Below are 19,314 nucleotides of genomic sequence, written 5' to 3'. Positions count from 1 at the left end.
CCCGCTCCGTTGTCCACAAGCACCTTGGTCACCGTCATATTGCTAATGATCGGTGAGATGACGAAGAGTATTACCCCCGAACCCAGCTGCCGCGCTGGGTGATCGTCGGCGCTGAAGGTGATCAGCACATGCGACCACCTCAGCGGCTGTTGCGGCTCCGCGTCCGGCAACAGCACGCACACGTCGCGGGTGAGGCGCTTCACCGCGGCGTGAGATGGAAGAGCGTAGGCTCCCCCATGGATGCAGGCGACGCCGCGAGGCTCCTGGAAGCCCGGCTCGTCGCCGCCGGTGCAATCGGACTCACGTTGTTCCTCAGCGGAGCCCTGTCGCGTCCCCGGGGTGGGCGTTCCCGCCTAGCGCGGGGCTGACCACGCCCCCCTTGGGGTTCATCTCTGCCGGCACCGCCGCCAGCAGGCCTCGGTCCTGCTCTGGGGTCGTTCGGGCAATCTCGGGAGAGGTGCCCGATGTCGCCGCAGTTGAAGCAGGCGCCAGCAGCGCGGCGCTCCTCATGGCGCTGCTCCCGCCGTTGCTTGATCCCCTGTAGAACGCGACAGTTCTGCGCGTCGTGGGTGGAGTTGCTGTGGATGGGGCAGCGGGGCGCGTCGCCCTGCTTGCCACCAGACTCGCCACCCGGCGAGGCCTTCTTCGCAGGCCTCGCAGCAGGAGCCCCCGAATCCGCAGCGAGAACTTGCTTCCCGTTGCGCTTGCGGGAACCCTTCTTCTGCGAACCCTCGCCGAGGCTCGCGGCAGCCTTAGCTGCTAGCTCGGGCACTAGGCGCCCGTCCTCGGCCATGGCGCATTTGTGCGTCAGGGCGTACAGATCCTGCGTCGTCCGGATCCAATGCATGCTCAGCTTCTCACGCATCTTGGGATCGCGGACGTTGATGGCGAAGGTGTTGACGATGGCGGCCGCCTCCGCCTCCGGGATGGAATAGGAGAGATTGGAGAAGCGGTTGACGAAGCTCTGCAACGTCTCTCTCGGCTTCTGCACAATAGTGTGCAGCTCCGCCATGGTTCCCGGGCGCTTATAGCCGCCCTGGAACGCGCTCACGAACTGCTCGCGCAGGTCCGCCCAAGTGGCGATGGACCCGGCGGGCAAGTTGAGCAGCCAGGTTCTCGCTGATCCTTTCAGGACCATTGGGAACCAGTTGGCCCTGACCTTGTCGTCGGCGCCGATGGCATGCATCCCCAACGTGTAGGTCAGGAGGAAATCCTTGGGATTGACGATCCCGTCGTACGTACCGAGCGCGGGCGCTCGGAACTTACGGGGCCATGTCACCCCCCGCAACTCGCGTGTGAACGCGGTGCAGCCGTCCTCAAGGCCCATGGGAGTGTCTTCCTGCTCCTGTGGGCGCTGGCGCTCCAAGCGCTGGCGTAGATCCTCTTGCTGGCGGGCATTCAAGATGCCGCGCGCGTCACCCCCCGGAACGGTGGGCGACGAGTTCGAGGACCCCTCCAGGCCCCCGTCTCCTTGGCCTCCCTGCGGAGGGGGAGGATTCTCCCCCTGTCGCGAGGCGGGTGGCGCGCCCCCGTGCTCCGGGTTCTGCCCGTGGCCGGAGCCTGCCGGGGCGCCCTCGCCTTGCGGCTGCTAGGCGGCCAGAGCGAGGAGCGCGTCTAACTCCTCGCCCCACGTCTCGTGCGCCGGCGTGCCTTGTTGCGGTTCATACCGCACCATGACGCGCGTGGCAACGATGGCTTCCGCCGGGGTTCGCGCAGGGGGCAGCCGATTCCCCGAGCGGCGGCTCTCCGCTCTGGCCCCGGACGCCTCCGGGCGCGCGGGGTGAGAGCCCCCAGGGGTCGCTCGCGAAGCAGTATGCTCCTGGTGCCGCTGCCGCTGCGCATCTTCGGCCCGTGACTTGACTCGCTGGCCGGCGCGGGCGGCACCATGCCCGCTCGCGCGACTGGCCCTGGCACTGGGGGCAGCCGGTCCCCTCGGCCGGTTGTCCGCAGATGGCCGAGGAGGCGGGGGAGGCAGCTGTGATTGCTGCACTCTCGAGGGCTCTGGGTTCTCCTAAGCCCCCGACTCGGGTCGCACGTCATGTGACCGTGTGTGCGCCGCTGGGGCCTCACGCGAGTCTATCCGAGGATCACCAGCCCGCTTGGGGGGCATTGTGACTAGTCTCGTCGGTGAAAAAGGCGAGGCCGACGTCGATGCAACGCTGCTGCCGACGATCACCGGCGAGCTCTTCTCCCGCGTCCCCTACCTGGTGCGCCAGATGTCGTCGCGCGGGGCTCCGACACCGGGGGCGTGCGGTCACGGCCCCCTTTTAGGTTCGGCAGGGGCGTCGGGGATCGCCCCGGCGATCGCCGGCCTGGCCGATTGGCCCTGCGGGGCCGGCGAAATGATATACTCGGGATGCGCACAAACAAAGAACACATGCACGCACGTTTTTACCCAGGTTCGGGCCACCCGAAGGTGTAAACCCCTACGTCCTGCCTGTCTGAACTGGTGTTGATTATGAACCAAGAGTTTACACCTTGCCGGGGGAAGGTCCCCGGGCTCTCTCTCTTTCCTTGCTAAACGCTACTTGCTATCCTTGGACTAGGGCTAGTTGTGAACTATCAGTCTGTGCGCTCGTGTGACCGTCGAGCTCTCCAACTGACCAACCTTTGAAAACTTGGAACCTGGAACCCTTTGACCGCTGGCGGGGGTCACAGGTGCCACGGTGCATGCGCTACAAGTGTTGAACGAGGAGGCACACAACTCCCCCTCGGTGAGCTGGTGGCGCGCATGGACGCCACCTCCGCTGCTAGGGGTCTAAAACCCTACAGTAGGATTGGACAGCCACTGTTCACCTGATTTGGACGGGTAACGCCCCTCCTGTCGGCTCATTTAATGAGCCATGTGCCTAACTCCTCGCCCTGGTGAGGCGAAGCACCCGACGCCCGCCACGCGCCCGCGTGGCGATGTTGATCTACTCACTGGGCCCCACCCTTTAGGCGGGAGCCTGCGCCCGGGAACCCCCTATCCCGGCAAGTCGCTCCCCGGGAAGCGCCTAGGCCCAACGCACCCGAGAACCTCTCTCCCGGGAAGCGGCTTCTCGGGAGGTGCCCAGGCGGGAATATTCCCCGAAGCCCCGCTAGCCCTTCCGGGCTGGTAGCTTGCCGGGTTGCTCGTAACCGCTGCCCGGGATGGAACCTTTCCGGGAACTCGGGGACAGGGCCCACGCGTCGCGCAGCGGTGGTACCCCGGGTGCCACTGGTGCAACAAGATGAAATAGCTGTGGCCAATCCGGCGACGCCGTCTTCAGACTCAGAGTCAGATGATTCTTCAGACGTGAAGAATCTGATTTCCATTCACCAACATGTGCTCTAGAGTAATACTTCCCCTTCTTCTTGTGAGCAGAGTTCTTATTCCAATCCTTCTTGTTGTGACGGTCATGGCTCTTCTTGTGAGGATGTTTTTTGAATCCCTTCTTCTCCTTTTCTTCATCAGCTTTCTCGGGACATTCAGCGATGAAGTGACCTTTCTTGCCACAGTTGAAGCAAGCTCTTTTGGCCATGTCAGATTTCTTCCGATGAGCATATTTCCGATACTTGGAGGAGCTGGATCACCTTGATGCTTCAGTTTGTTTCCAAACTTCTTATTGAACCTCTTCACAAACAGAGCAAGCTCATCACTGGAGTTGGATTCTTCATCAGACGAACATGAGTCTTCAGATTCTTCACCGGAGCTGACAATCTTCTTGCATGATTTCTTGGCCTTGAGTGCAATGTTCTTTTTTGAACTGAATCCAGGACCATGGATCATCTTCTTTTCTTCCTGATCAAGTTCATATGACACAATTCTTCCAAGCACCCAGGTAGGGGTTAACTCCTTGAAGTCTGGCCGATGCTTGATCAATTCACAGACAGTGGTGTACTCCATGGGAAGGGCTCGAAGAAACCTTCTGTTTTGCATCAAGTTAGTGATGTTGTGATCATCAAGAGTATTCAGCTCATTCACAATGGTGCTCATACGATCATAGAGTGAAGAAACAGTCTTATTGGGCTCAAGCACAAGTCTGTCAAACTGACTGATGAAGCGAGTAACTCTAGAATCTTTACAGTGGTTGTCCCTTCATGGACTTCAGCGAGAAGATCCCAAATCTTCTTGGCATCAACAAGGTTACTGATCTTGTTAAACTCAGCATCACTGACAGTTGAGAAGATGATATCACAGGCTTTGGCATTCGCTTGATACTTCTTCAGAGAAATAGCATCATATCCAGAGATGGGGCCCTGAGGAACAACAAAACCATTTGTAACTGCTTCCCAAGCACAAGGGTCAGTAGATATGATGTGAATCTTAATTCAATTTTTCCACAAAGCATAATTGATACTGCTAAGAACAGGTAACTTCCCTTCCTTAGACATGCTTCTTCCTCAGGTAGTTAAACCAAAACAAGGAAACCTTGCTCTAATACCATGTGAAAGATCGAGTACGTCATAGAGGGGGGGTTTATGTGACCAGTTTTAAGTTTTCTTCAAAATGAAGACTGAAGACTGAAGACAGTCACAGTACTTCAACAACAGAGATTTTACTTAGCAAATTTTAGAGTTGCAACGGAATGAATAAAGATGAACCAGTAAAGCAGTAACAGTGAAGACAAGAACAGTAAGAACAATTCTACTTCAACAGAAAGTATGAGATTGAGGAACGATATCACCGGAACATGAAGACATGGGCAATTGTTTTCCGAAGTTCAGATTGTTGGCACAATCCTACGTCTCCGTTGAGGGGTTGAGTCACACAAGACTCGCGGACACACAAGTCCACCCAATTCTCCTGAGCTAAGACCAAAGTCTCGCTTAGTTACTCGTGGTAGATCTTGAGGTGATCTCCGGACCTTCACAGACTGGTTGATGGCGAATCACAAGTTTCGATTGCTCTTCAACACTGACTCTTAGCCGTCTAGGTGATGCCAATCACCAAGAGTAACAAGATTTAAGTGTTCGGCTAGAGAGGGGATCACATTCTTCATGCTCAGTTCGGCTCTAAGGGTTTTCTCATGTGTACTTCAAAACATCTCCTTGGAGATCACCACCGAACCCGTTCGGGGTGGGTCGTCTTATATAGCCTTGGCCATGGCCGATCTAGCTGTTGTGACCCGTTGGATAAAGTGATCCCTGAGACTCCAGTTCACACTTTATCTCTTTGTCTCACAACGGTTAGATTACGTGATCAAAACGTAAAGCGACAGATTTTCAAACACATTTGAAATCAGAGTGAAGACTTCACGCGGAAGTTTATGTGAAGCCTGAAATGCTTCATACTTCACTCCGACGAAAAACACTCACACAGAAAATGGTTTTCGCCTAAGCTGAATATGAAGAATTGGTTTCACCTAAACCATCTCCACACTTCAAACCCCCCTTAATAGTACGGCGTTCCTATACTCAAGTGAAGAAAAACCTACGGAAAGACCTATGAAGAAAGCTACGCTTCACGTTCTTCTCCGTTTTTCACTGAGTTCTTCATACTTCAAGCCAGTACCTGTACTTCAATTTTTAGGGGTCGTCGATGCTAGTTAAACCAACTCTTCTGAGGAAAACTAAAACCTAAAACACTTCGTGTAACTCATTAGTTTCTCAAACATGTTGTCATCATTCATCAAAACCCATACAGGGGCAAGATTTCCCTTTCACTTGTCTTTCTAGAGGCCACTGCAATATGAAGTTGATGTGTGTTGTCAATTTTTGTTTTCCTTAAATATGTTTAATGACAGGAGTTTGACATTTAGAACTAGAAACAGAACTACTAACCATTTAACAACAATCCTAGGCGACTTTCTCGGAAGCATGTCATCAAGCAAAGCAAAGGTTCAACTCAAGGAGATGATTCCCCGTACCAAACATGGCAGGCCTATTCTCTATTTATATTACTTTACAACTGAAGAATACAAACAGTCCTGATTCCTTAATGTCTTCCTAATGCTAGGGGACTTACATGAATTGAAAACAACTTAATGGCTAATGAATACATGCAACTAAACTGCTACTAAGAAAGCTTAACGCTTCATTTACATCCCCCCTCAATCAGAACCGGTGGACACAAGGTTTAGATTGTGAAATGACCTTGTCTAAATTTGTTTGGTGACCGGTTTAGTGAAAATGTCAGCTACCTGATCACCTGATGAGATAAACCGGACATCGATAGCACCAAGCGCTACCTTTTCTCGAACAAAGTGAAAATCCACTTCAATGTGCTTGGTCCTGGCATGAAACACAGGATTTGTAGTGAGATATGTAGCGCCTAGGTTATCACACTAGAGAATGGGTGCTCTCGGTTGTGCAATAAGCAGCTCCTTGAGAAGAGCTTGAACCCATGAAACTTCTGCAGCACCATTGGCAAGGGCCTTATATTCTGCTTCGGTACTTGAGCGTGACACAGTTGATTGTTTACGAGAACTCCATGAAATAAGGTTAGGACCAAAGAAGACCGCAAAAACCCCTGTGGATCGACGATCACCCATGCAGCCAGCCCAGTCAGCATCTGTGAACACACTCAACAAGGTGGATTGTGACCGCTTGATCCTTAATCCAGTACTGATCGTGCCCTTGACATAGCGCAAGATGCGCTTAACAGCCTCCCAATGAACATCATTGGGTTTGGACAAGAATTGATACACCTTGTTTACTGGAAAGGAGATGTCTGGGCGTGTGAGCGTGAGATATTGTAGGCCTCCAACAATGCTCCGGTATGTAAAAGCATCATCACCGGATAGAGGTGTACCAATGGTACAAGAAAGTTTCTCAACAGCAGACATAGGCGTGGAGACTGCTTTACAATTCTCCATACGAGCTCGGTGAAGAAGATCCGAGGCATATTTTTGTTGAGATAATGTCACCCCCCCTGAATTGTGAGAAGCCTCTATGCCAAGAAAAAATCGGAGGTCCCTCGGATCCTTGATAGGAAAGGCACGAGACAAGGTGCGAAGAAGACGAGCAACTGCTGTGGGGCATGACCCGGTAATGACGATGTCATCAATACAGACAAGCATATATATAGTGACACCATCATGATGGAACACAAAGAGAGATGTGTCAGCTGTAGATGGGCGAAAACCAAGTTGTTGAAGCTTGTCACTAAGCCATGAGTACCAAGCGTGAGGCGACTGTTTGAGACCATATAAGGACTTCTGCAACTTGCAAACATAAGAGGGGTGTGCTGCATCTTCAAAACCAGGAGGTTGATGCATATACACCTCTTAATCCAAGAAACCATGGAGGAAAGCATTGCTAACATCTATCTGACGCATAGTCCATCCACGTGACACTGCCAGAGCAAGAACAAGACGAACGGTAGTAGCCTTCACAACAGGGCTGAATGTGTCATGATAATCAAGGCCATACTGCTGGGTAACCTCGGGCAACAAGTCAGGCCTTGTATTTATCAAGAGACCCATCTGAATTATGCTTCACTTTGAAGATCCATTTGCAGCTTACAATATTTGTGCCAGAAGGATGAGGCACTAAGGTCCATGTCTGGTTCTGTTGACGAGCATGGAATTCAGCTTCCATGGCAGCACGCCATGCTGGATCAGTGAGAGCATGCCGGTAAGAGACTGGAGCAGCAAAGAAAGTCCGCCGCTTTGGATCGTAGCGGATGGTCCCATCGGTGGGAACAACAGTTTTGAGAAGACGGCCACGACTGGACCGTGGACCAGGTGCAGGCGCTGGCTCAGGAACCACAGGGGATGGCTCAGGTGCAGGAACATGGTCAGGTGCAGCAGCATCGGCGGCAACTGGCGTAGGGGGAGCTGCCTGCTCGAAAGGAACCTCATGAGTTGTCCCAGCTTCAGGTGCACATCGATCATGCACGTCGATCACGGGCGTTCCGGTAGCAGTACCTGGAGGATCTGCAACAGGTAAAAGACCAGGTAACAGGGATAAATCATATTTATGCATTGGTGCATTCTGCACTACAGGCTCGGAAGAAGGAAAAGCTACTGGAAGTGTTAAAGAGGACAGATCAGGTTGACAATTGGAGGCAAAAGGGAAAACCTTCCGGTGAAAAACGAAGTCACGAGAAATATATATACGACCAGAGGAGCGATCAAGACATTTGTACCTTTTGTGAAAAGGACTGTATCCAAGAAAGGTGCACATTGTGGAGCGAAACGCTAGTTTATGAGAGTTATATTTTCGAAGACTTGGCCAACAGGCGCACCCGAGTATGCAAAGGAAAGAATAATCAGGTTGTATCTTCAGAAGACGAAAAGGAGGTGTATGATTGTGGAGAACAGGAGTGGGCATCCTGTTGATGAGATAGCAAGCAGTTAAGAACGCCTCATCCCAAAAACATACCGGTAAAGATGAATGAGCAAGGAGAGCAAGACTGGTTTCCACAAGGTGCCGGTGCTTGCGTTCGGCAATGCCATTTTGTTGTGAGGTATGAGGACAGGACACTCGGTGTGCAATACCAATGCGCTGAGAGTATCTGTGAAGTCGGTGATATTCACCGCCCCAATCGGATTGAACCGAACGAATTTTAGACTGAAGGAGGCGTTCGACATGGTTCTGAAAATTATAGAAAATTTGTTCAACATCAGATTTTTGTTTAAGAAGATATATCCATGTAAAACGGGTGAAATCATCAACGAAACCATAATATTTGTAACCTCCAGATGATGCAATGGCTAGACTCCAGACATCAGTGTGGATAAGTTCAAGGGGAAGGCTCGTTACACGATTCGAAGAATTATAAGACAGTTGGTGACTCTTTGCACGCTGGCAAGCATCACACACAAACGACTCATTGCTAGAAAAGCATGGAAGATTATTAGACTTGATGACTGACTTGACAACATTATTTGAAGGGTGCCCAAGGCGTTGATGCCACTGACTTGAAGATAACTTGACTCCGGAAAGACCTTGTCATGTTGATGAGGCACGACCAAGCGGGATAGGATATAGGCCCCCCTTGCTTCTACCTTGTAGAAGTACCTGCTTCGTGGCTTGATCCTTAACAAAGAAACAACGCGGGTGAAATTCGATGAAGACATCATTATCAGAAACAAGACGATGCACCGAGAGAAGATTTTTATGGATTTTTGGAACATGAAGAATATCTTTGAGACTTAAAGGTTTGGATGAGCCTGTCAGATTAGAATGACCAATGTGTAAAATGTTCAAACCTGCCCCATTGGCCACTTGAACCTGGTCCTTGCCCTCATAGCGCTCGTGCATCGACAGTTGTTCCAGATCACCGGTGAGATGATCGGTGGCACCAATGTCCATGTACCAGTGGGCATCACCGTGTTGGTACCCTCCATGAGCGGCACCACCAGCATAGTAGCCCTGATGTCCTCCATGATGGTCGTCCGCCTGAAAGGCGTGATTGAAGCGCTCACGGCACTTCAGTGCCTCATGCCCATACTTGCCACAAACTTGGCACTCCGGGCGATAACGCCCGCCTCCATTACCGCGGCCCCGCCCACGGCCGCCGCCTTGCCCCCCGTGGCCGCCTCGGTAACCTCCGCCCTGCTGACGACGGGCAGAGTTGTTATTCCCTCCGCCACGGGAATTGATGTTGTTGAGGGAGCCGGTCGTGCGGCTGGCATTGTTGGCGGAGGAGGAGTACTCAGGTGCCTAGCTGCGGAGGATTTGTCGTGCCTCATAGCTCAAGAGAAAAGCATAAAAATCGGTGAGTGTTACCGGCGCCTGCGCGTTGAGCACAGAGAGGGATGCCATGAGAGGATCAAATTCCTCTCCGAGACCGGCCATGATGTAGCCGATGATCTCGTCATCAGAGAGGGGACGACCAACACTTGCCATGGTGTCAGCAAGGGCCTTCATCTTCTAGTAGTACTCTGCGACGGTCATGTCGTTCTTCTTCAGCGTCGACAACTGGCAGCGGATATTGTTGATGCTAGCCCTGTTGTGCGCCGAGAACATGGCATGGAGGGCATCCCATACGGAGCGAGCAGTGGTGAAGGTGGTCATCTGCCCGAGGATGTCCTCGTGCATGTGGGATAGGAGCGCGCCGAGGACAATCTGGTCCTGCCGGAACCAGATGGCAAACTCAGGATTTAGCACTTGACGAGCGGCTGCACCAGTTCCTTCAGTTAGCATCCATGCAGGCATCTCGACGGTGCCATCGAGGTAGCCAAACAAGTTGGCACCAAAGATGGCAGGAACAACCTGAGCCTTCCAAAGAGGAAAGTTCATGCGGGGTGAGTTGCACGGTGATAAGCCCAGCAAAGGATGATGAAGACGGCGGAGTGGCAGATGGGTTGGAAACAACTGCTCCAGAGCTAGAAGTGAAGAGTGCGCCTGCCGTCATGGTTGACAGCGGCAGAGAGGTGGAAGAGATGGATCAAAGGCTCTGATACCAACTCAAGAAGATGATTCGCCGTACCAAACATGGCAGGCCTATTCTCTATTTATATTACTTTACAACCGAAGAATACAAACGGTCCTGATTCCTTAATGTCTTCCTAATGCTAGGGGAGTTGCAGGAATTGAAAACAACTTAATGGCTAATGAATACATGCAATTGAACTGCTACGGAGAAAGCTTAACGCTCCATTTACAGTTCAAGCCAGGATACTTCAATATAACTGAATGCCACGAACTAGCCACGTTGACGATAATGTTTTTTCTTTGCTCTTTTTGAATCCTTTCTTCTCTTTCAACGTATCCTTCTACTCACTGTGTACTGAAATAAGTGACGTGAATTTGCATAAAAATTTATACAAATCCACGTCACTTATTTTGGACAGAGGGAGTAAATTTTTTTTTACGGGACACAACCTTCTATGTATTTCATTTTACAAAACTTGCAGTGGGAATTTTCTCACCGCTTCGGTTCAAAATGCAAGGAAAAGTAATTTTTGGTGAATCTGAAAAAAGAAACTTTTCGTGGGAAAAAAAGGTACTGTAGAAACTTTGGCGTCGGGTGCGTCTTGCTTCACTGATCCGTTGACTCCGTCACTCCGTCTTCTCCCGCCACCCTTGCCCTCTCGTCGCAACTCTTCCCGCCATTCCCCTTTACCCTTACCGCCGCCAAATTTCCCCAAACCGCCTTCTCGTCCTTGCCCCAGTTTCCACATCCATTGAGGGACCAGGCGACAACCTCTCGCCAATGGCGTCGCCGCCGGCCGCCGGGCTCACTGCCTACGAGCGCCTCCGCGAGGAGAACATCCGCCGCAACGGCGTCATCCTCGCCTCCCTCCGCCGCAAGGCCGGCGAGCTCTCGGCCGCCATCCAGTCCTCCTCCGCCGCCAAACGCGCCAGTAATCAACCCCGCAAGAAGCCCAAGACCCCGGCGAACCCCTCCGAACGCCGCCGCTCCCTCCGGCTCTGCCAACTCCCTCCCACCCACTCTCCGGACGCGGAGCCCAAGCCCGAGCCCCCTCCGGAGCCGCGCAGCACCAGCATCTCGTCCGCGCTCGCCTCCTCTATCCTCGAGGCCGTCCCGCTTTCAGCACCGGCTGCCAAGGTCCGCGCGGACGATTTCGACGCCGGGAGGGTGCTCGTGCTGAGGCCGGAGGACGTGAGGAGGGTCGTGCGCGACAGGATACTGGGGGTTCTGGTCCTGCCGCTGGTCGACAGGACGGTAGTGGTGGCCGGGAACAAGTTGGGGAATATTGGGATCTGGGACGCGGATGGCTTGGTGGAGGAGGATGAGGCTGGCGACGGTGCAGATGGGGTGTTCGAGTATTTGCCCCACAGGGGGCCTGTTGCAGCAATTGCGGCACATCCGACCACGCCACAGAAGGTGATGGCTCCCTTGTTCTTCTGGTCTTGCGCTGCTTTCTTATTAGATACCCAGCCTCAAGCAGACATAAATCTGTCGATTTCTATCATTATTTTTTATTATGGTTAAATTTAGAAGAGTAACCAACAAAACTGATTATAATCATGGAGACACAAGTTAAAACTTTCTTAGCTCAGTGTAGTTGTTACCAACTGACAAGGCCAAACTGAACAAACATTGGTATCCACATGAATGGACGGTTGAGGACCAGTTGCTTCTGTCCCGAAAAAAGGTGAATCAGTAGCTCCTAAAGATGCATAATCTTTACTAGTATAAAAGACTCAATTAGTGGCGGTGGTCTGCCATCTTTGGGCCGCATCATTTTTTGCGTTTCATTGATGTGACATAAATCATTGAGATTAGAACTGATATGGATTATATGATCTAAGATCAATAGATGCTAGCACAACATTCTCTTTAAACATTTATTTTTATCTGTAGCAACGCCCTGGTATTATAAAGAAGCTTAGGTAATTTTCCAATGTTTTTAGGTTCTAAGTGTATTAACTATCCATGTTCTGCACACAAAAAAGAAGTACTCCCTCCGTCCAACAAAGGATGTCTCAAGTTTGTCAAAATTTGGATGTATCTAGACATGACTTAGTGTATAGATGCATTCAAATTTGATCAAAGTTGAGACATCCTTTGTTAGACGGAGGGAGTATTAACCATCCATGATTTTTTATTCCTTCACGTAGACGTATTCATAAGCACCTATAGTAAGAATGTTGCACCATCAATAGACTTTTAATGCCCTTAGTTAAGATCATCTGCAAACAGTGCTTTGATTAACATATTTTTTTCTTCTGACATACCAGATAGTAGACTCATAGAATGCAAGTGCTACTGTGCTAGTTTATGGCGTTGCAGGTGAACATCTGAGTTCCAGACCAGTTTTCTGCATTGTGATTCAGAGAATGCAAGTACTCCCTCCGTCCCATAATTCTTGTCGAAATATTACATGTATCTAGATGCTTTTTAGGAATAGATACATCCATTTTTGGGCAAATTTGAGACAAGAATTGGGTCGGAGGGAGTACTAGTTTAGGGGCTGCATGGGTAGCTTAGTTCTAGGCAACCTTGAGCATTGCAAAGGACTTCCCATCACACAGAACATTGCATCATATGATCGAAACAGGAACTCCCTGTCCTGTTCTTTCATCACAAGCAAGAAAAAAAAAGTTTAAGAAGATGGCAGGGGGGGGGGGTGAAATAGAGGTGATGATAGAGCCATGGGGAACAGCAGCAGTGGAGGTGAGGTTGGAGGCTGATAGACGGCATTGGAGGCAGGATAAGTGGGTGATAGAGGAAGGGAATACAGGTAAGACTTTCGCTTCCTCTCAGCTTGATCGTACGGACTCAATCTTGCGTAACACATGGCTGACATTAAGGCATACAGCAAACTTTGATGCCATAACTTCCCAATTATGATCAACTTAGTTCTAGGCAACCTTCAGCATTGCGAAGGACATCCCATCACATTAAACATTGCACCTTATGATCAAAATGGGAACTCTCTTTTCCGCCGCCTCTTTCAACACAAGCAAGAAAATTAAATTTTAAGACGATGAGGGTGAAAGAGAGGCGACGATGGAGCCATAGGGAGCAGTGGCGGTGGAGGTGAGGTATGAGGCTGGTAGACGGCATTGGTGGCAGGATACCAGGGTGATAGACAAAGGAACTACCGGGTAAGACTATCTTATCCTCTCAGCTCGATCGTACAGATTGAGGGCATGTTTGGTTCATTGTCGTACTCTGCCACCTTTTTTTGTACTAAACCATGGCGAGACACACAAAGTGTGGCAAAGAAATTGCTCGCCACAAGTTGATGGGTGGGACAGGCTGCTAAGAAAGCGTGGCATGCTACAGTGGTGTCAGTGAAACAAACTGTAGCCTAATAATCTTGTGTAACACAGAACCAAGAGCTTCCAATTAGTAATATAAGATTGTATGGTGTTCAATTGGGTGGGTGGATAGTTTAGCTGAACTCATAAGTGTTTGATAATTCTTTTACACGGATAACTTCCCAATTAACTCACAGGTCTCCTGTTACTCAAGTTCACTCTTGATGAGTTGAAGCCGTGTGTTATAAAGCAAGTTTTTGTCATATGAGTATTTGTTTGTGGCGATGATGATGTTTATCACTGTTAATAGGATGGCATTCCCCAAATTGTTTGACTTCAAGAAATTTTCGCTACTGCTTAACAATTGAGAAATATACATTAGGTTAACATGGTCTGCCAAGGGTGGTTTTTTCAATTCTCAGGCTTAATTGTCATGTTAGGATGGGAACATTTGTGGGGGTGGGGGGGGGGGGGTGTAGTTTTAGCACGGCTGGTGTGCGGTGAGTACAAAATGGAGCATGAGGAGTGGATGAAAGAAGTCTGGAGCAAGTAGTTGTTAAGGATGCAGAGGGGCTTAAGATGTTGATGGTGTTTTGTCTTTTTCTATATTAGGTAACTCGGGTACTCCTTATCCCAGAAGCATCTGGTAGCTACATTTGCTAATCATGTATCACGGGAGATCAACTAGGTTATCTGATTTCTGGTATGAGTACTGTTGAGTGTTGACAACCATGGGTGTCTGTCTCCTGACATGGTTGATGATAGGATGAACAAATGATATGTGTGTGCTTGTAGCACAATTTTTGTTTTCTGGATGGTGATTTATATTTTGTTGACCACCTCCATTTTCAATCTGGATTCTTAAGTTGCGGTGGCTTTCATATATTTGCCTTGCAGGTTTACAGCTGTAGCTATGAGGGTGAAATTTGTCTTATGGACCTTGAGAAGGAGAACTTTAATATGATCCAGTTATGCGACTATCCTGTTTATTCGCTTTCTCAAGCACCAGATAATGCTAACTGCCTATATTTTGGTGATGGACATGGTGAACTGAAACTTTACGATGAGCGGGCAGGTAAGGTATCAAGCGCATGGGAATCACACGAGCAGACAATCAACTCAATAGATTTTCATCCAGAGAAAAAACATATGCTTGCCACAAGTTCAACAGATCGAACAGCACGTATATGGGATCTGAGAAGACTGAAAAAGAAAAAAGAAGAGAGCTTGAAAGTTTTCAAACATAGTAGATCTGTTCAGTCAGCTTATTTCTCACCTGGTGGCCACATGGTAGCGACAACAAGGTACCTTTTTTTGCTTACAATTTCCCTACAGCTGCTGTGATTCACATATGTTCCTTTGTTCTTGCAGAATGGATTTTCCTGTTTGTTTTAATGATTGTGCTTCTTTTACAAGCATCATTGTATGATGTACTCGAATTGTTTCAAACTGCCAAGACACCCTTGATTTTAATCAGTAGCTCAACAAATCTTCTTACCATCTGTATGATGTTTATTTCAATAGTTTCTTTATGATGTTGATATAAAGTCTATCCAACCCAATTTATTCTGGCAACTGTAGCTTCACTGCATGAACATGTATCTCTTAGCACAGTCACTACAGCATATGGTAGATCATTTTCCTTGAAAAAAAATCTCCAGAATAATTCGCTGTTACTTTTTTTAAGAAAAACGGAAGCTTTATTACCTCTGGCCTCTGCATCTAGGATGCATATAGCCTAAAGTCTTATATTATTCGGGACAACTTGAAAACACATGACACCATCAAAAAAGTGTGACAAGTCACACATTGAACCGACCTACATACTAAGTAACCCAAAGCTAGCATGCCACCCAAACAGGGACATAAACTCCCCGGTGATCGACTCTAGTTGCTTGGCGCCAAGCTCCACCAGTTGTGCTGAACCTTCTGTAACAACACCGATAGTTGCTGCTATTTTGTACTTAAGAGCAACACCTGCATGCAAGAATGCCCTTTCTTTCTATAAAAGACAGTGTCATTACAGCATAACCAAACAGGCCAGAAAACTGCTGCGGCCCCTACTAAAATGACGGAACGTAAATTATTGTCCACCCCCTGCAACCAAGGGCTAGCCATACTGTTCGGAGGTAAAATATTAAAATCCAAATGGACTGCTCTCCAAGCAGCCTTCGCCATTGCGCAATAAAAAAAGAGGTGTTCGATAGACTCATGTTCAAAGCAGAAAACACAATGGGTGCCTCCTTGCCATCCATGCTTAATCAAGCTGTCCTTTGTTAGAATAACCCCTCGACAAAAGAAACGCTTTAATTTTGAGCGGTAGCTTTAGACACCAAAGTAATTTTGATCTAAGCGGACCCGTGTGTCCATAAGCGTTGAATATATCGACTTAACGGAAAAGATCCCTGAGGGTAGGAGGCTCCATCGGAAGGAGACTTGCTCGGTTGATAAATGAACCTAAGCAACCGAATCAATAATTTGGTTTCATGACTATGTCTGTGTTGTTTCACTGTTACTACCTTCTGTTTTAACTTCTCAAGACCGACTATGTCAGTTTCATCTCCATCTTCACAGTAATTTCAATCAAATCGTCCCTTGTAACCAACAATCATATAAATTAGTTAATTGCTCACATATGTTCAATATAATGTGGTTATTTTAGGTACCGTGTGATGTGGGACAGATATTATGTAAGCTGGGTCATTTGCTCAAAGCATTGAACAGGCTGTTGCATTAGCTTAGTAATATCATGTTTAATTTTTAGTAGATCGTAGACAGCTTCGATATAGCAGATGCTACGTGCTAATAAGCTATACTGATGAAGTTGAACAAATTTTAAAGTAAAATAACCTATATGTGTATGCGGTTAGTTTTGCATGTCTTATTAAGGACTCAAAATGGAAGCTGGCTAAAATTTGCATCAAATAAATAATATGAAAACCTGAAATGGATCATTTGACATGCCAGTTTTCTCTTTTAAGCTCTAGCACCTTATGTAATTAGGCAGTGCTATCATTATCATTAGCAAAAGTAAATAAGGAGGCCCGTCGATGGGCATGTGCGAGATGTGCAGCTGAACAGGGTCCCAAAAAAATGGGGCAGCCAATTTATCCTTAAGTACTTTAGTAATTATTACAGACTTAATAAGAATTAAAAAAAAGAAAACAGCTGCTAGCACCAGTGCCCCTAAGCCCAATCCAGGCCGGTCTGTACACCTCTGCTTGTTGGGCCACGATGCACTCTAGGCCGGACACAAATCTAGGCCAATTCTGTTTCTGGATCGATCGGTCGATTCTGTTTCTGATCTACCGCCTAGTCCCGCATCCCGATCAATAAGAACCGGCAGACTTGGCTAATTTTGTTTTTTGGCAGACTGAATAGGTGAAGCCGGTCCGTTTTTGCATTGTACTCCTTATCGATCTGGTTTCTGTTGGTTGTGTTGTTCGGCTCTGCAGAGCTTAGGCATGCTAGAGACTTGTACTGCTCGTCTAGTTATCTCCGTGACTGAGACTGAATACGCTCGGTCGCTCGTCCTACCCGTTCATCTTTTTTGAAAGTATGTTTTAGCTATATTGGTTATATGATTTATTTATTTTTAAATTTTAGTCTCGTTTTGTATCTCGTCCCGGGACCCCAAATTCCTGGAGACGGCCCTGTAAATAAGATAAAAAATGCCTCCTAGTGTTAGCCCATGAGGATTATTATAAGAACTGCCGCTTTACACCTGTCTGCCATAGTATGCTATTTTAAACAATGCACCTACTTAATAATGACAAGCTACGATTGATATTATTGTTTTATAGAACATGGACTTAGCCAACCTCACAAATTAGCATCGAGGCACAGAGCTTTTGCATTCCCAAAGAGAATGAAAACAATGACAAGCTATGATCAGTGTTACAGATGCTAACCTCACACAACTTTTGTGTGCCATGACCAGTGTAGCTCAGATCTCATTTAATGTCTTGCAGATTTATCATTTATATCCTTACAAATGGTCTTAATTCCTGTGTCCAGCCTTGAAGATACTGTCCGAATCTTTGGCGGGGATGACTTTGGTAATTCGCACAGTATCAAGCATAATAACCAGACAGGCAGATGGCTTTCTACATTCAAGTAAGACTGATATTCTCACCTAATTGCTAGCTCCATGATCTTAAAACGGATATTTCTTCATGTTGTTTATCAAACTAAGTCAACTGTTACAGGGCAATCTGGGGCTGGAATGACACTAGCCTATTTATCGGAAACATGAAAAGGGCAATAGATGTTATCTCAGTTGATGCCAGTGACAGTAGCCTCTTAGCTTCAAACAGCGCCCTTCTTGAGAGCGAACACATGACAGCCATTCCATGCCGGTTTTCTCTACATCCATATAAAGTTGGACATCTTGCTTGTGCAAGCTCCGGAGGCAAGGTGTTCCTTTGGACAAGAGCCTGAATCAACAAGATCTCCGATAAGCCGACTTTTGTTGCGGGTTCTGTTAGAAGTCATTCTGGGAGTCTCTTCTAGGAACATATATTCACTTAGATAGTTGTGACTCCTAGTGCATGTTTAATATCCCTCCGAAGAAATTTATAATATTTAGCATAGTGGTACCCCTCTTGTTTTAGATGTTTTAGCCAGTGGAAAAGTTGTATATTTGTTGGAAAAATGCTGGGTAATTGGAAACTTTTTCTCTCTCGGTGAGTAGTTCCTGCTGGTGCTCCTCGCATTGTTTCCTGCTACTTGCTGATGCGATCATAGCTACAGTAGATATCTGAACTTATAAATTACTTCCTCTGATCATAAATTCTTGTCGACAAGAATTTAGGATCGGAGAGAGTATTTCATTTGATGCAGACCTAGCTTCAGCTAGCGGCGCGAATGAATTGGCATCAAATGTGAATTCATCATGGAATTTCATGACATTTGCTCTTGAATTGAGAAAAAAAAACTAAAAATGTTCTCGAGTCCAGTCTTGTTGTGTAACAAGCATAACTGTAGTACTGAAGGAGTTTCCCCCTTTTCTTTTTCAACAAAAACGTGCTTAATATGCCTGCTAAAGGAGGAATTTGGTTAATATAATAAAGTAACGAAACTACTGCACGCACGACGTTTGAATGTACGATGCCTAATCCTGTGGGTGTGCTGCAGTTTATCCTATGCATGGATGGTTGGATTACAATGCTGTACTGCAGTCGTACAAAGAAGATCGTACGTGTAGCATTGTTAATAAAGTAACTACTCTTCGTTTATAAGATGTTTTTGCTTTGTCATAAGTTAATTTTTTTTTATCTGACCAAGTTTATAGAAACATATCCTAATATCTACATTATCAAATAAATACTATTGTATAAAAGATATATATCACGTGAATTTAATGTCATAACTTAGTTGTAGAGAAAGAATCTTTTTCTATAAATTTAATTAAATTTTATAAAATTTGACATAGAACAAAGTTAGAACATCTCATAGAACGGAACGGTGGAAGTACCATTCGTCCCGTGAGGCTGTAAGGTACTGAATATTTTAGAAAACTACTCCCTCTGATTCAAAATTCTTGACTCAAATTTGTCTAAATATGAATGTTCTATTCTTAAAAAGTATCTAGATACATGTAATATTTCGACAACAATTTAGAATCGGAGGGAGTACATTCCAATAAGCTCGTAATTTGTGATCATCTGTAAATCTCAGAACATGAAAAGTAATAAAATCCAGGGGCGGACCCACGTTCATGGTTGT

The 19,314-nt window shown here is 47.5% G+C and overlaps 1 protein-coding gene across 1 annotated transcript; it reads left to right on the top strand.

Annotated features, from left to right (window-relative positions):
• The first annotated feature begins 10,885 nt into the window (after nt 1-10,885).
• Nucleotides 10,886-18,279, top strand: LOC100843892 (WD repeat-containing protein 76). The gene is made up of 4 exons (XM_003573610.4): nt 10,886-11,704; nt 14,485-14,891; nt 17,605-17,703; nt 17,796-18,279. The coding sequence occupies exons 1-4, from the start codon at nt 11,069-11,071 to the stop codon at nt 18,025-18,027; spliced, it is 1,374 nt and encodes a 457-aa protein (XP_003573658.1). The 5' UTR covers nt 10,886-11,068; the 3' UTR covers nt 18,028-18,279.
• Nucleotides 18,280-19,314: the final 1,035 nt, after the last annotated feature.

The sequence above is a fragment of the Brachypodium distachyon genome, chromosome 3, assembly GCF_000005505.3.
Source record: "Brachypodium distachyon strain Bd21 chromosome 3, Brachypodium_distachyon_v3.0, whole genome shotgun sequence".
NCBI lineage: Eukaryota > Viridiplantae > Streptophyta > Magnoliopsida > Poales > Poaceae > Brachypodium > Brachypodium distachyon.
Note: the sequence above shows the minus strand (reverse complement) of the source record. Positions and strands in the feature narration are given on the sequence as shown.

Excerpts from the sequence above, each read along its gene's own strand:
- LOC100843892 (XM_003573610.4), top strand. The coding sequence starts at position 11,069 with ATGGCGTCGCCGCCGGCCGCCGGGCTCACTGCCTACGAGCGCCTCCGC. Across the intron at positions 11,705-14,484 it reads ATCCGACCACGCCACAGAAG|GTTTACAGCTGTAGCTATGA; the intron begins GTGATGGCTCCC and ends TTTGCCTTGCAG. Across the intron at positions 14,892-17,604 it reads CACATGGTAGCGACAACAAG|CCTTGAAGATACTGTCCGAA; the intron begins GTACCTTTTTTT and ends TCCTGTGTCCAG.